The sequence below is a fragment of the Somniosus microcephalus genome, chromosome 6, assembly GCF_052327205.1.
Source record: "Somniosus microcephalus isolate GS21.2 chromosome 6, FLI_Smic_1.0, whole genome shotgun sequence".
Taxonomy (NCBI): domain Eukaryota; kingdom Metazoa; phylum Chordata; class Chondrichthyes; order Squaliformes; family Somniosidae; genus Somniosus; species Somniosus microcephalus.
Window position 1 is genome coordinate 132,404,505 of NC_140992.1, and position 14,785 is coordinate 132,419,289.

The 14,785-nt window shown below is 47.8% G+C and overlaps 1 protein-coding gene across 1 annotated transcript in view; it reads right to left on the reverse strand.

Moving 5' to 3' along the window:
• LOC147116084 (unconventional myosin-VIIa-like) overlaps window positions 1–14,785 on the reverse strand; it is a 507,950-nt gene that overhangs the window by 45,053 nt on the left and 448,112 nt on the right. The window contains exons 43-44 of the mRNA XM_085992002.1: window positions 13,353–13,538; window positions 11,506–11,622 (exon numbers count right to left, since the gene is read on the reverse strand). Coding sequence (XP_085848128.1) covers window positions 11,506–11,622; window positions 13,353–13,538 — 303 coding nt within the window. The remainder of the gene's footprint in view (window positions 1–11,505; window positions 11,623–13,352; window positions 13,539–14,785) is intronic.

Consider the following 14,785-nt stretch of genomic DNA (forward strand, 5'->3'; position numbering starts at 1 on the left):
GAGACACATCAGGGAGGGGGAGAGTTACTTGGACTCTGTGTATCAGGAGGTAGTCACACCAATTAGATTAATTAATTCAGATGTAGTCCGTGGCCAGGGTCAGGATGGTGTGACTAGAAGTGAGGCAGGTACGGGGATCCAGGAGGTAGTGTTGGAGGAGCCACAGCCCTTGCTCTTGTCCAACAGGTTTGAGGCTCTTACTCCCTGTGAGGATGGGAACAGGGACTGCGGGGAGGATGAGCAACCTGGCCACAGCACCGTGGAGCGGGGGGCCATTCAAGTGGGGGGAGTTAAAAGAAATGTTGTAATGGTAGGGGATAGTATCGTTAGGGGGATAGATAGAGTTCTTTGCAGCCGAGAGCGAGAGTCCCGAAGGCTGTGTTGCTTGCCCGGTGCCAGGGTTAAGGACATCTCCTCTGGGCTGGAGAGAAACTTGGAGTGGGAGGGGGAGGATCCAGTTGTCGTGGTCCATGTTGGTACCAACGACATAGATAGGACAAGGCAGGAGTTTCTGCTGAGGGAGTTTGAGCAGCTCGGGGCCAAATTAAAAAGCAGAACCACAAGGGTAATAATCGCTGGATTACTACCTGAGCCACGTGCAAATTTGGCTTGGGTAAATAAAATTAGAGAGTTAAATGCGTGGCTCAAAGACTGGTGTGGGAGAAATGGGTTTTGCTTCCTGGGACACTGGCATCAGTACTGGGACAGGAGAGAGCTGTTCCGTTGGGACGGACTTCACTTGGCCAGTGCTGGGACTAGAATCCTGGCGAATCGAATAACTAGGGCTGTAGAGAGGGCTTTAAACGAATTAGTGGGGGGGATGTTTTAAAAGAGCGAAAAATAAAAATGACAGCGGAGAAGGCAATAGAGCCAGGTAGCAGTGGGGGAATTAAAAACCAGAGCGTGTCAGGAAGGGACAGAATGTATAATGATAAAGGTAAAGTAGTAAAAGGGGTAAAAGCAGGAATAAATTGTCAGAAAACATATTTGAAAGTTCTTTATCTGAATGCATGCAGCATTCGTAACAAAATAGACGAGTTGACGGTGCAAATAACTACACATGGGTATGATCTGGTGGCCATTACGGAAACATGGCTGCAAGATAATCATGACTGGGAACTAAACATACAAGGGTATTTGACAATTAGGAAGGACAGACAGGAAGGAAAGGGAGGTGGGGTTGCTATGTTAATCAAGGATGGAATCACTGCAATAGTCAGAAATGATATTGGGTCAAAGGATCAGGATAGTGAAACAGTTTGGGTGGAGATAAGGAATAATAAGGGGAAAAAGTCACTAGTGGGCATAGTCTATAGGCCTCCGAACAGTTGCAACTCTGTTGGTCGGAGTATAAATCAGGAAATAGTTGGGGCTTGTAATAAGGGAACAGCTATAATCATGGGGGATTTTAACTTTCATATTGACTGGACTAATCAAATTGGGCATGGCAGCATTGAGGAAGAGTTCATAGAGTGTATTAGGGACAGGTTCCTTGAGCAGTATGTAACTGAACCAACCAGGGGGCAGGCAATCTTAGATCTGGTCCTGTGTAATGAGACAGGATTAATAAAAAATGTCCTAGTAAAGGATCCCCTTGGAATGAGTGACCATAATATGGTTGAATTCCAAATTCAGTTTGAGGGTGAGAGAGTTGGATCTCAAACCAGCGTACTGAGCTTAAATAAAGGAGACTAAGAAGGTATGAGAGTGGAATTGACTAAAGTGGACTGGGAAAACAGATTAAAGTGTAAGACGGTACAAGAGCAGTGGTTTACATTCAAGGAGATATTTCACATCTTTCAAGATAAATATATTCCACTGAGGAAAAAGGGGAGTAAAAGAAATGACAGCCATCCGTGGCTTAGTAAAGTAATAAAGGATAGTATTCGACTGAAAACAAGGGCATATAAATTAGCCAAATCTAGTGGGAGGATAGAAGATTGGGAAGCATTTAAAAGCCAGCAAGCAATAACTAAAAGATTAATTAAGAAAGGGAAGATAGATTATGAAAGTAAACTAGCAAAAAATATAAAAACAGATAGCAAGAGTTTCTACAGCTATATAAAAAGAAAAAGGGTGGCTAAAGTGAACGTTGGTCCCTTAGAGGATGGGACCGGGAAACTAGTGGTGGGGAACATGGAGATGGCAAAGACGCTGAACAAATATTTTGTATCAGTCTTTACAGTAGAGGACACTAAAAATATCCCAACACTGGACAAACGGGGCAATGGGGGGGGGGGGGAGGAGCTAAACACGATTAAAATCACTAAGGAGATGGTACTCGGTAAGATAATGGGACTAAAGGCGGATAAATGCCCTGGACCTGATGGCCTACATCCGAGGGTCTTGAGAGAAGTGGCGGTAGGGATTGTGGATGTATTGGTGATCATTTTCCAGATCTCCCTGGACTCAGGAAAGGTCCCGGCAGATTGGAAAACTGCTAATGTAACACCCTTATTTAAGAAGGGAAGTAGACAAAAAGCTGGAAACTATAGACCAGTTAGCCTAACATCTGTGGTTGACAAAATGTTGGAGTCCATTATTAAGGAAACCTTAACAGAGCATTTGGATAAACATAATTTAATAGGACAGAGTCAGCATGGTTTTACGAAGGGGAAGTCATGTTTGACAAATTTGCTCGAATTCTTTGAGGATGTAACATACAGGGTGGATAAAGGGGAACCAGTAGATGTAGTGTTTTTGGACTTCCAAAAGGCATTTGACAAGGTTCCACACAAAAGATTACTGATCAAGATAAAAAATCATGGGATTGGGGGTAATATACTGGCATGGGTGGAAGATTGCAATCCCCAATGCTATCACTACGACGCCCTGAAATGCCAAGAGCTGACCATAAAGAAGAATACCCTCAGTCAACTAGTCCTGGGACTCAGTGAAGTAACTACTAACAATACTAACAATAACCAGCCCCAGGACAGTGACAGGGTAACACAAAGAATTCGACCCAACACAATCGTCGCTAAGCAAAAGGAAAAATATCTGACATATTGGGCAGAAACAACAAAAACCCAAAGCAAACTCAATTGCTACTTGGCCCTAAACAGACAATACAACATAGCTGATTACCTGACCATGGTAAAGGATAACAAACTGAGAAGAACCTTGACAAGGTACAGACTTAGCGAACATAGCCTAGCGATCGAAAAAGGCAGACACAGGCAGACCAGGCTGCCAAGAGAGGACAGGATATGCTCTCACTGCAGTCAGGGAGTGGTGGAGACAGAGATGCACTTCCTCACAGCTTGTGGAAAATATCAGGGCATCAGGGAGAATTTCTACCAAAAATTCTCACAAATATGCCCTGATTTCAGAAATCTGAATGACAACCAAAAACTCCCATTCCTACTGGGAGAGGAGAGAAGCTGTGTAACGCTGGCGGCGCACTATGTTGCAGCTTGCCATGAACAGAGGGACAACCAGTAAGCTAAGAAAAAAATATATATAAACAATGCGAATGTATATTTATACACTCAGGGATATACCTGTTTATACACTGTATGAATAGAACTGCGTTTATGTGCTGAACCATAAATGTATTTTGATGCTTTGGCAACATAAGATGTAACTTATCATGCCAATAAAGCGATTTAAATTGTAAAAAAAAAATTGGAAGATTGGCTATCTAACAGAAAACAAAGAGTTGGGATAAATGGTTCATTCTCGGGCTGACAATCAGTAACTAGTGGTGTTCCGCAGGGGTCAGTGCTGGGACCCCAACTCTTTACAATCTACATTAACGATTTGGAGGAAGGGACCGAGTGCAACATATCCAAGTTTGCCGACGATACAAAGATGGGAGGGAAAGCAGTGAGTGAGGAGGACATAAAAAACCTGCAAAAGGACATAGACAGGCTAAGTGAGTGGGCAGAGATTTGGCAGATGCAATATAATGTTGGAAAGTGTGAGGTTATGCACTTTGGCAGAAAAAATCAAAGAGCAAGATATTATCTAAATGGAGAGAAACTGCAAAGTGCTACACTATAAAGGGATCTGGGGGTCCTGGTGCATGAAACACAAAAAGCTAGTATGCAGGTGCAGCAGGTGATCAGGAAGGCCAATGGAACCTTGGCTTTTATTACAAGGGGGATGGAGTATAAAAACAGGGAAGTCTTGCTGCAGTTATACAGGGTATTGGTGAGGCCACACCTGGAATACTGCGTGGAGTTTTGGTTTCCATATTTAAGAAAAGATATACTTGCTCTCGAGGCGGTTCAGAGAAGGTTCACTCGGTTGATTCCAGAGATGAGGGGGTTGACGTATGAGGAAAGGTTGAGTAGGTTGGGACTCTACTCATTGGAGTTCAGAAGAATGAGAGGCAATCTTATCGAAACATATAAGATTGTGAGGGGGCTTGATCGGGTGGATGCGGTGAGGATGTTTCCACTGATGGATGAGACTAGAACTAGGGGGCATAATCTTAGAATAAGGGGCTGTCCTTGCAAAACTGAGATGAGGAGAGGCTTCTTCACTCAGAGGGTGGTGAATCTATGGAATTTGCTACCCCAGAGAGCTGTGGAAGCTGCAACATTAAATACATTTAAAATGGAGAGAGACATTTTCCTAGCAGATAAGGGAATTAGGGGTTACGGGGAGAGGGCAGGGAAGTGGACGTGAGTCTAGATTCAGATCAGCCATGATCCTATTGAATGGCGGAGCAGGCCCGAGGGGCCGTATGGCCTATTCCTGCTCCTATTTCTTATGTTCTTATGTTCCTGGCGGGCTCAAGTCGTCGTTGTTAAAAATCCTCCGAAGCAACACAAGAAACGTCTTTGCATCGATTACTCGCAAACTATTAACCAGTATACCGACCTGGATGCCTACCCACTACCACACATCGATGGCATGGTCAATAACCTTGCCAACTACAAGGTATTTTCAACTTTTGATTTAAAGAGCGCATACGATCAAGTACCGTTAAAGGACTCTGACAAAAAGTTTACGGCCTTTGAGGCCAATGGTCGGCTTTATCAGTTTTGTCGCCTTCCATTTGGGGTCACCAATGTGGTGGCCGTCTTTCAAAAGGCAATGGATAGCCTAGTCAAACAGGAGAACTTAACAGACACTTTTCCATATCTGGATAATATCACCATTGCTGGTCATGACCAGAAGGAGCATGATGCCAACCTCCAGAAATTTTTTGACGTTCTCCGTCGTCACAACTTAACCTTAAATGAGTCCAAATCTGTGAAATCAGTACCATCAGTCAACATCCTTGGCTACTGGGTGGGCAACGGTGTCATCAAACCGGATCCGGAGTGACTTCATCCACTTCAGGAGCTCCCTCCCCCTACGAATCTCGGCTCTCTTCATCGGGCACTCGGCATGTTCGCCTATTATGCGAAGTGGATACCCCACTTCTCCGACAAGATCCAGCCCCTGCTTCATGCAAAGTCATTTCCGTTGGAGGCAACGGCTATTTCAACTTTCAGCCTCCTCAAGCGACAACTGGAAAAAGCCACGCTTTGTTCCATTGATGAAAATCTTCCTTTCGTGGTTGAGTGCGATGCATCGGATGTGGCGATCTCTGCTACCTTGAATCAAGGTGGTCAACCTGTTGCATTTCTGTCCAGAACCTTGCAGGGTAGCGAGCTCCATTATCCTCCTGTCGAGAAGGAGGCTACGGCCATCATCAAAGCAATACGTAAATGGAGTCATTTTCTCGCTCGTCGCCATTTCATGCTTATAACCGATCAGCGCTCCGTGGCCTTTATGCTGGATAACCGGAAATGCACTAAGACCAAGAATAACAAAATATAACTCTGGAGGATGGAATTCGCCACCTTTGGCTACACCATACATTATCGACCCGGCAAAGAGAATGTGGCCCCGGATACCCTCACGCGTGCATTCTGCTCTTCTATGTCAACTTCGACTCTTGCGGATCTTCATACTGACTTATGCCATCCTGGCATTACCCGTATGTTGCACTTTGTGCGTTCTAAAAATCTCCCATTTTCTACGGAAGATATGAAAAAAACTTGCTCCACCTGTAGAATCTGTGCAAAATTAAAACCGCAATTCTGCCGTCCATCAGATGGCTCGCTCATACACGCTATGCAGCGACTCAGCATTGACTTTAAAGGGTCATTGCCTTCCTCAACGCAAAACACCTACTTACTTACTATGGTGGACAAATATTCATGCTTTCCCTTTGCTTTCCCCTGTCCCAATATGCTTACTTCCACAGTGATCAAATGCCTCGATCGGGTCTTTTCCCTTTGCGGTACGGCCAATTTCATCCACTCTGATCGGGGTGCCTCATTCATGTCAAGCGAACTCAAAAGTTATCTTTCCCAATGGGGAATCGCCACAAGCAAAACGACACTGTATCATCCCATCGGTAACGGACAGGTTGAGAGACACAACGCTATCATTTGGAACGCTGTTTGTCTTGCACTGAGGTCACGCAGCCTACCAGACCAGCAGTGGGAAACTATGCTCCCTGACGTGTTGCATTCCATCAGGTCTCTTCTTTCTACGTCCACCAATGTCACTCCTCACGAGCGATTCTTCAGGTTCCAGCATCGCTCCACTCATGGGATGTCCCTACCGTCATGGTTGGCAGCTCCCGGCCCCGTGCTGCTCCGAAGATTCGTCCGATCTTCCAAAAACGATCCCCACGTCAACGAGGTGGAACTAACGGACGTTAATCCCACTTATGCGCACGTGCGGTACCCTGATGGCCGGGAGTCCACCGTTTCACTCCGAGATCTGGCTCCCTGTCCAACCAGTCCCACGGACTCAACTGGTAGAGGAACCCATGGTAATGATACCGACGCTCTGCGCTCCTTTGAGGATGACGCCCTACCTGGGACATCAAGGGATCTGCCGGCTACTCCACCGGATCAACTCGGGGAGCCAAGTGCTTCCCATGGGATGGCCACCTGAAGCCAGGACGCCGGTCAATCCCCGGCTACCAACCAAGATGACGCCAGCTCTGCGCCTGTGGGGACCCGCACCCAGAGTCACGATCTCCCCAGTCTCCCGCAGGTCGATCAAGGCGACACGGGCCCCGTCGATCTACCAGTATGGACCAAGCGACCCAGGGGCCAAGACACGGTCCGAGGAAACGTGCCTTCCAGCCACAAGCAAAAATCTAAAAGACTGCACCTATTCGTGGTCCGCCTAATCCACTAGAAGGAAGTCATCGGACTTCCAAAACTTTCAGGCGGGAAAGATGTCATGAATCTTATCATGACTCATGAAGTAACATTGGACGGCCAGCTGGTGGCGCCGTCCAAGGAGTATAAATACTCGGGTGTGGGCCCAGCTTGCTCAGGATGTTTCTGTAACCAGGAACTAGTGATGTAACTAGAAATCTCATGGTTTTGAAACAGGTGATTAAAACCTTGTTTTATACTCAAACCAAGTGCTCAGTAGTCTTTTTACATCAGGCGTCGCTGGCAAGGCCAGCATTTATTGCCCATCCCTAATTGCCTCGAGAAGGTGGTGGTGGGCCGCCTTCTTCAACCGCTGCAGTCCGTTTGGTGAAGGTACTCCCACAGTGCTGTTAGGGAGGGAGTTCCAGGATTTTGACCCAGCGACGATGAAGGAACGGCGATATATTTCCAAGTCAGGATGGCGTGTGACTTGGAGGGGAACTTGGAGGTGGTAGTGTTCCCATACACCTGCTGCCCTTGTCCTTCTAGGTGGAAGAGGTCGCGGGTTTGGGGGGTGCTGCTGAAGAAGCCTTGCCGAGTTGCTGCAGTGCATCTTGTAGATGGTACACACTGCAGCCACGGTACGCCGGTGGTGGAGGGAGTGAATGCTTAAGGTGGTGGATGGGGTGCCAATCAAGCGAACTGCTTTGACCTGGATGGTGTCGAGCTTCCTGAGTGTTGTTGGAGCTGCACTCATCCAGGCAAGTGGAGAGTATTCCATCGCACTCCTTACTTGTGCCTTGTAGATGGTGGAAAGGCTATGAGGAGTCAGGAGGTGAGACACTCGCCGCAGAATACCCAGCCTCTGACCTGCTCTTGTTGCCACAGTATTTATGTGGCTGGTCCAGTTAAGTTTCTGGTCAATGGTAACCCCCAGGATGTTGATGGTGGGGGATTTGACGATGATAATGACATTGAATGTCAAGGGGCGGTGGTTAGACTCTCGCTTGTTGGAAATAGTCATTGCCTGGCACTTGTGTGGTGCAAATGTTACCTGCCACTTATCAGCCCAAGCCTGAACGTTGTCCAGGTCTTGTTGCATGCGGGCATGGACTGCTTCATTATCTGAGGAGTTGTGAATGGCACTGAATACTATGCAGTCATCAGCGAACACCCCCATTTCTGACCTTATGTTGGAGGGTAGGTCATTGATGAAGCAACTGAAGATGGTTGGGCCTAGGACACGGCCCTGAGGAACTCCTGCAGCGATGTCCTGGGGCTGTGATGATTGACCTCAAACCACCACAACCATCTTCCTTTGTGCTGGGTATGACTCCAGCCAGTGGGGAGTTTTCCCCCTGATCCCCATTGACTTCAGTTTTACTAGGGGTCCTTGATGCCAGACTCGGTCAAATGCTGCCTTGATGTCTAGGGCAGTCACTCTCACCTCACCTCTGGAATTCAGCTCCTTTGTCCATGTTTAAACCAAGGCTGTAACGAGGTCAGGAGCCGAGTGGTGCTGGTGGAACCCAAACTGGGCATCAGTGAGCAGATTATTGGTGATTAAGTGCCGCTTGATAGCACTGTCGACGACACCCTCCATCACTTTGCTGATGATTAAGAGTAGACTGATGGGGTGGTAATTGGCCGGATTGGATTTGTCCTCCTTTTTGTGGGCAGGATATAGCTGGGCAATTTTCCACATTGTCGGATAGATGCCAGTATTGTAGCTGTATTAGAACAGCTTGGCTAGAGGCGCAGCTAGTTCTGGAGCACAAGTCTTCAGCACGACAGCCGGGATGTTGTCGGGGCCCACAGCCTTTGCTGTATCCAGTGTGCTCAGCCGTTTCTTTATCACGTTGAGTGAATCGAATTGGCTGAATACTGGCTTCTGTGATGGTGGGGACCTCAGGAGGAGGCCGATATGGATCATCCACTCGGCACTTCTGGCTGAAGATGGTTGCAAACGCTTCAGCCTTGTCTTTTGCACTCACGTGCTGGGCACGTAATCAGAATCCCTTAAGGATCCCTACCAGATGTAGTTACACCTTTGAGTGATATTGGCTGGGAAATTCCTTGGAGCTGCTCCCGGTCTGCCGGCGTTACTTTGCCAGAAGTCTGGCGTAAATGGGGTTTGCACGGCACGTCCGGTGAAGGAACACCGGAGAAGTGGGGGCAGCTGAGGAATTTCCTGGCAAGGGCTTGCTGTGTGAGCGATTTCACTCTGTCAGTATTTGTTGCCATGTTGCCTCACTCTCAGAGCCTCTCGCCTCTGCTGCTCCTCCTCCACTATTATGCAGAGCAGGGATTATTCATGCCAGCTGCTTAGTCCTTCTGAACATGCGGCGAAGGGAGTGGGGGTGGGGGGGGAAACGGGGGGACGGAGGGGAGGGAGGATAGAGGCCCGGAAAATTCAGGAATGCGCTGCCACTGACGGCACCAAGTATAGTGTAGGCCTCAGTAATAAAAGATCGACAAAATCGTGAAGACATTCACTCCCAAATCCCAGCAATCGCAGTTGTGCTAAGATCAGGTGACTTCAGGTTGTGCTGCACCTAAATTGTGGGGCGTAGATCTACGCCAGCACATTACTCGTGTAAACCCGTGTCAGCTAGTCTTTTGCAAGGGGGTGGGGCTATGTAAATGAGCAGCAGAGGATACTGATGGGCAGATTGGAAGCAGCGCAAATGTTTCAACATAAGTCGTGTACATCAGTTACATGCGATTTCCTCTGAAAAAAACATCGGTGCAACACCACTTACACCACAGTTTATACCAAAAAATTCCAGGAAATTCCGGGCCTATGCAACAGATTCAACTACACAGAGATTGGCTATCAGACCCAGAGACCCCCAACGCACCCAGAGACCCCCAACGCACCCAGAGACCCCCAACGCACCCAGAGACCCCCAACGCACCCAGAGACCCCCAACGCACCCAGAGACCCCCAATGCACCCAGAGACCCCCAACGCACCCAGAGACCCCCAACGCACCCAGAGACCCCCAACGCACCCAGAGACCCCCAGCAGACCCAGTGACAATATGGGTTTGATGTTGAATTTTGGGCGACTGACCGGCAGAGGCCACTGGTCAGCTGCCCGTTCCGGTGGTGAAGATGCACCGTTTAAATTTGGCAGACAACCTGCGGGGCACCAGATCGAGGCCTCAAGATCCAGCCGGGCCTCCAGCAAGGCTCCCGACCCCATTCTGAAGCCATTCCCACCCCATTAACGGCAGGTGGAGGCGGTGAAAATCGACCCCATTAATGACACTAACTGACCGAATACATTAAGGGGAGAATTTGAACTCTCCCAGCTGGGCGAGCAGTAAAAAGGCAGCGGCTCCATTTTCCCCTCCTTGCCCACCGATCTCCGATTTCAATGCTGCGGGATTCAGGCGGGAAAATAAACACTGATTGGGGTTCCATAACATCGATGGAGCCCTGATGGTAGTTTAACAGAGTCCTGAGCGGGCCTTCCCCACCAGGCTGGAGCAGGTCAGCAGCTGCTTCTTTAAGCTATAAAGCAATCTTTATAGAAACATAGAACATAGAAAAATAGGAGCAGGAGTAGGCCATTCGGCCCTTTGAGCCTGCTCTGCCATTCAATATGATCATGGCTGATCCTCTATCTCAATACCATATTCCCGCTCTTTCCCTATAACCTTTGACGCCTTTTGTGTCTAGAAATCTATCTATCTCCTTCTTAAATATATTCAGTGACTGGGCTTCCACAGCCTTCTGTGGTAGAGAATTCCACAGGTTCACCACCCTCTGAATGAAGAAATTTCTCCTCCTCTCAGTCCTAATTGTCCTACCCCGTATCCTGAGACTGTGACCCCCTCGTTCTAAACCCCCCAGCCAGGGGAAACATCCTCCCTGCATCCAGTCTGTCTAGCCCTGTCAGAACTTTATACGTTTCAATGAGATCCCCTCTCATTCTTCTAAACTCTAGTGAATACAGACCTAGTCGACCCAATCTCTCCTCATACGACAGTTCTGTCATCCCAGGAATCAGTCTGGTGAACCTTCGCTGCACTCCCTCTATGGCAAGTATATCCTTTCTTAGACAAGGAGACCAAAACTGCACACTGCCAACAGCTCTCTGTCCCTTCACCATTCTCTGCACCCCTCACCCCCATTCTAGGCAGGCAGGGCCAGTGACATTTAAATGAAGCCCAGGAGTTAAAATACCCCAGGCCTGTGCCTGGGCCAGCGAACACGTTTCGCCCTCGTCCCATCTGTTCTAAACCTGCTCTGGGATAAAGTCAAGTCCCAAGAATCAGTGATGAATATAGATCATGTACTCATGGACTCAGTAGCACTGTTACTGCACAGACACATTGAAATCCACGGCTACAAATCACTCTGTGGCAGCCCTGTACCTTCACTTCAAAGAAGGCCGATCCGAATGTTGGCCACCGGTACAGCAGTTTGAGGAAGGCCAGCTTCGCTTCATCCATTGTCTTCCCTGCGTGCTTGTTAAAAGCTGCCACAATAGCCTGCAAAGGAAATCCAACAAAGAGGTGGTCAAGAGTCACATGCAATGGCCCCTTGAGATGTTCCCAATCCGCACTGCTCTCAGGCTCCAAGCTAGCACAGAGATGCAGATTTACCTTTTCGCCCAAATGATATGTTGACAACATTTGTATTCAACCTTGTTGCATTTTTGAGCTTTAGATATTGTCCTTGAGTTCAGGTTCACCGACCAATCCCTTAAGCGGATCTCATGTCCCTTATGGCCTGGAGTGTGCCTTTATCTGCTCAATATTAAGGTAACCAGAAGCTCCAAATGAGATCCCTCGCCATTGTTCTCCATCTTACCAGAATGTGTTCCGTGCCTCCACGTGATTGCCCTCTCTTGGGTAAGTAACACGAATATACCCTATATCAGGCTAAGGGAGACTAGAAACCAGCAATTTACTTAACATTGAATGGGTGAATGAACAGAATTCAGTGCAAAATTGCATATTTTAGAATAATTTACAAACTTCACTGACCTTCTCCATGTTAAAACAATAAAAGTGCTTCTCCCTGAGCTAATTATCTACATACAATGAACCTTGAAAATAGATGTCCACTTCTCACATGGTAACCCATGTCAAACTTCAGTGGAGCTTCTGCTGGTTAAAGACGGTGTGATCTGCTCGCCGGAATAAGTCAACTGCCACCATGAGTGGCAACTCCCTAACCCCAGGATCGCACTCTAATACAGGATGAGATTTAATGACCTCACAAGGTCAGCAAAGGTAAGTGTGCATTGTTGTTACTGTTGACTTGTATTTATCCTGTTAATAAATTCACAAATCCAAGGCCATCACCTCATGCACTGAATTATCTGCAATGACACCACCATACGGATGACTTTAGTTAAATGGATGCAGCACTCTTGCAATGCTCGCATGGCTGTTAAATCCTTAGGGGAAAAAATGGCTGGTGCCGCCGGGGTGCTAATTTTAACGCCCCGAAAAAGTTAATGCCTCTCCACCGGAAATTCAGTAGTAGCGCCCTAAGCAGGAGGTGGGGCGCTACTGGAAGCTCAAGAGTGTCAAGCTGAGCGATCGTGGTCAGCACCCTGAGGAAAAAAAAGGGGAAGTGGGCAGGTGCTGGCAGTCGGCCCAAAAAAATGGCCACCCGACACCTACCCCTTTTACTAGCGCCGCCGCCACTGCAAAACGCCCCCTGACCCTGTCGGACATATCGTCCGGCGACAGGTCAGGAGGCACAAGGGAAGTTCGCGGCCGGGGCAACAACAGTTACCTGTTAAGGTAACTAGATGGGGAAGGACTGCTGTTGGTTGAACAGCAGTCCTTCCCCATCTAGTTACCTTAACAGGACCCTGCTTAATAGATGAGAGATTGGCAGGGTCTAACTTCCATTTTTAACGATTTTGGGTGTAGAAGCAAAAGGCCAGGGTGTGATGGTCTGAATGAGGCTGGGATCAGAGCTAAGTAACAGCGATGTAAAACCCTCCCAATTGATCAAAGGTGGTTTGAGATGAGACAGTGGGTTAGACAATGGGAAATCTTTTTCCTGTAATGGTAGCACTGCGTTAGTACAGTAAGGTAATGAAGCTTTTCCCAACTTACTGTTTCCATGCCACTAGTAATTGACACACTTGCATCCGAATTTGCCCCTTCCTCTTGAAGTAGTAGGTTCTGCCCTCCAATAGGTTTAATGATCCCCTGGTTAACCTCTAAAAGCAACAAGTAGACAGATCACTCTTAATTACCTTCTTCCATTCCTCAGAAGACATCATCCGAACCATGTCCATTGGAACCAGATCTTTCAGCATTTTGGGAATATTGACAAACTGGGTCTTGTCATCGTTGAACTTCACTTTGTAAAGGAATGCAGCAATCTGAATGGCATCTTCCTTCGTGCACTGATGGTAACCTCGCAAATACTTTGGTAGCTCCTTGGGATCGAGAAGAGAAGATCAGAAAATATCTGGTGCTACCTAAACAATCGGCTGGTGTTTGATTACCAGTGAGAACAAAAGGACTCCTCCACAATTCTTCTTTATGGAACATTGTTGACACTCGGCCAATTCTCTCTCCTTCTCTTCTTAAGGTCCTGACTCAGGTTGAGATATAGTCCGTGGGTCACAGCAACCCATTCAGCCAGGCGGCCATTCTTCATGCCTCGACGATGAGTGCCAAAAGGCAATTTGACCATCAGAGGCATCGTGGCCAAGCCTGTTGCTATTCAAAGTCTCCACTGGCACACTTTCCAGCATAGGTCATTGAATAGTGATCCTGAGCAGGAACCCTGGCAATGTTTCTGCCCCCTTAGCACAGAGATGCAATGGCCAGTTATAACACTCTGCCTGCTGCCCCTGTACAGATCAATTAACTCAGTATAGACCAAGGATTGAAGCTGGGACTTTCTGGTCGGTGTGGCCAGTACCACACTTGGAGCTACCTTTACTTATGAAGTCATCAGAGAAGATACGTTTCACTCAGAATCAGCAACATGGGTATCTAATCAAATGGTCCGGTTCCTCCTCTATCCTCGCAACAGCCTCCCTCATGAGTCCATTGCTAACTTCAGCATCATCTCCATATCCAGAGTCCAGAGGGAATGCTGGTCACTTAGCATGTCTGCTGTGTAGATGGCCCAGTGACGTAATGGGCAAATGTACCGTCCCCATGTCATACTGAGCCATGTAGGCCAGGAATGTTCCTCAACCTGTGTTGCTAAAATTGACCAAAGCCTTGGCTACAGGTGGCTCAGTGGTAACACTGAATCAAAGGTTCATGGATTGCTGCACTGGCTGAGGTGCCGTCTTTTGGATGAGATGTTAAACCGAGACCCTGTCTACCCTCTCAAGCGGACGTAAAAGATCCTATGGCACTATTTGAAGAAACGCAGGTGAGTTCTCCCGGTGTCTTGGCCAATATTTATTGCCCAACCAACATCAATAAAACAGATTATCTGGTGATTTGCTGTGAAAATTGGCTGCCATGCAAATGGACAGGGTCCGTCACTCACCTGCGGACAGGGTCAGTCTCTCACCTGCGGACAGGGTCAGTCATTCACCTGCGGACAGGGGCAGTCTCTCACCTGCGGACAGGGTCAGTCTCTCACCAGCGGACAGGGTCAGTCTCTCACCAGCGGACAGGGTCAGTCTCTCACCAGCGGACAGGGTCAGTCTCTCACCTG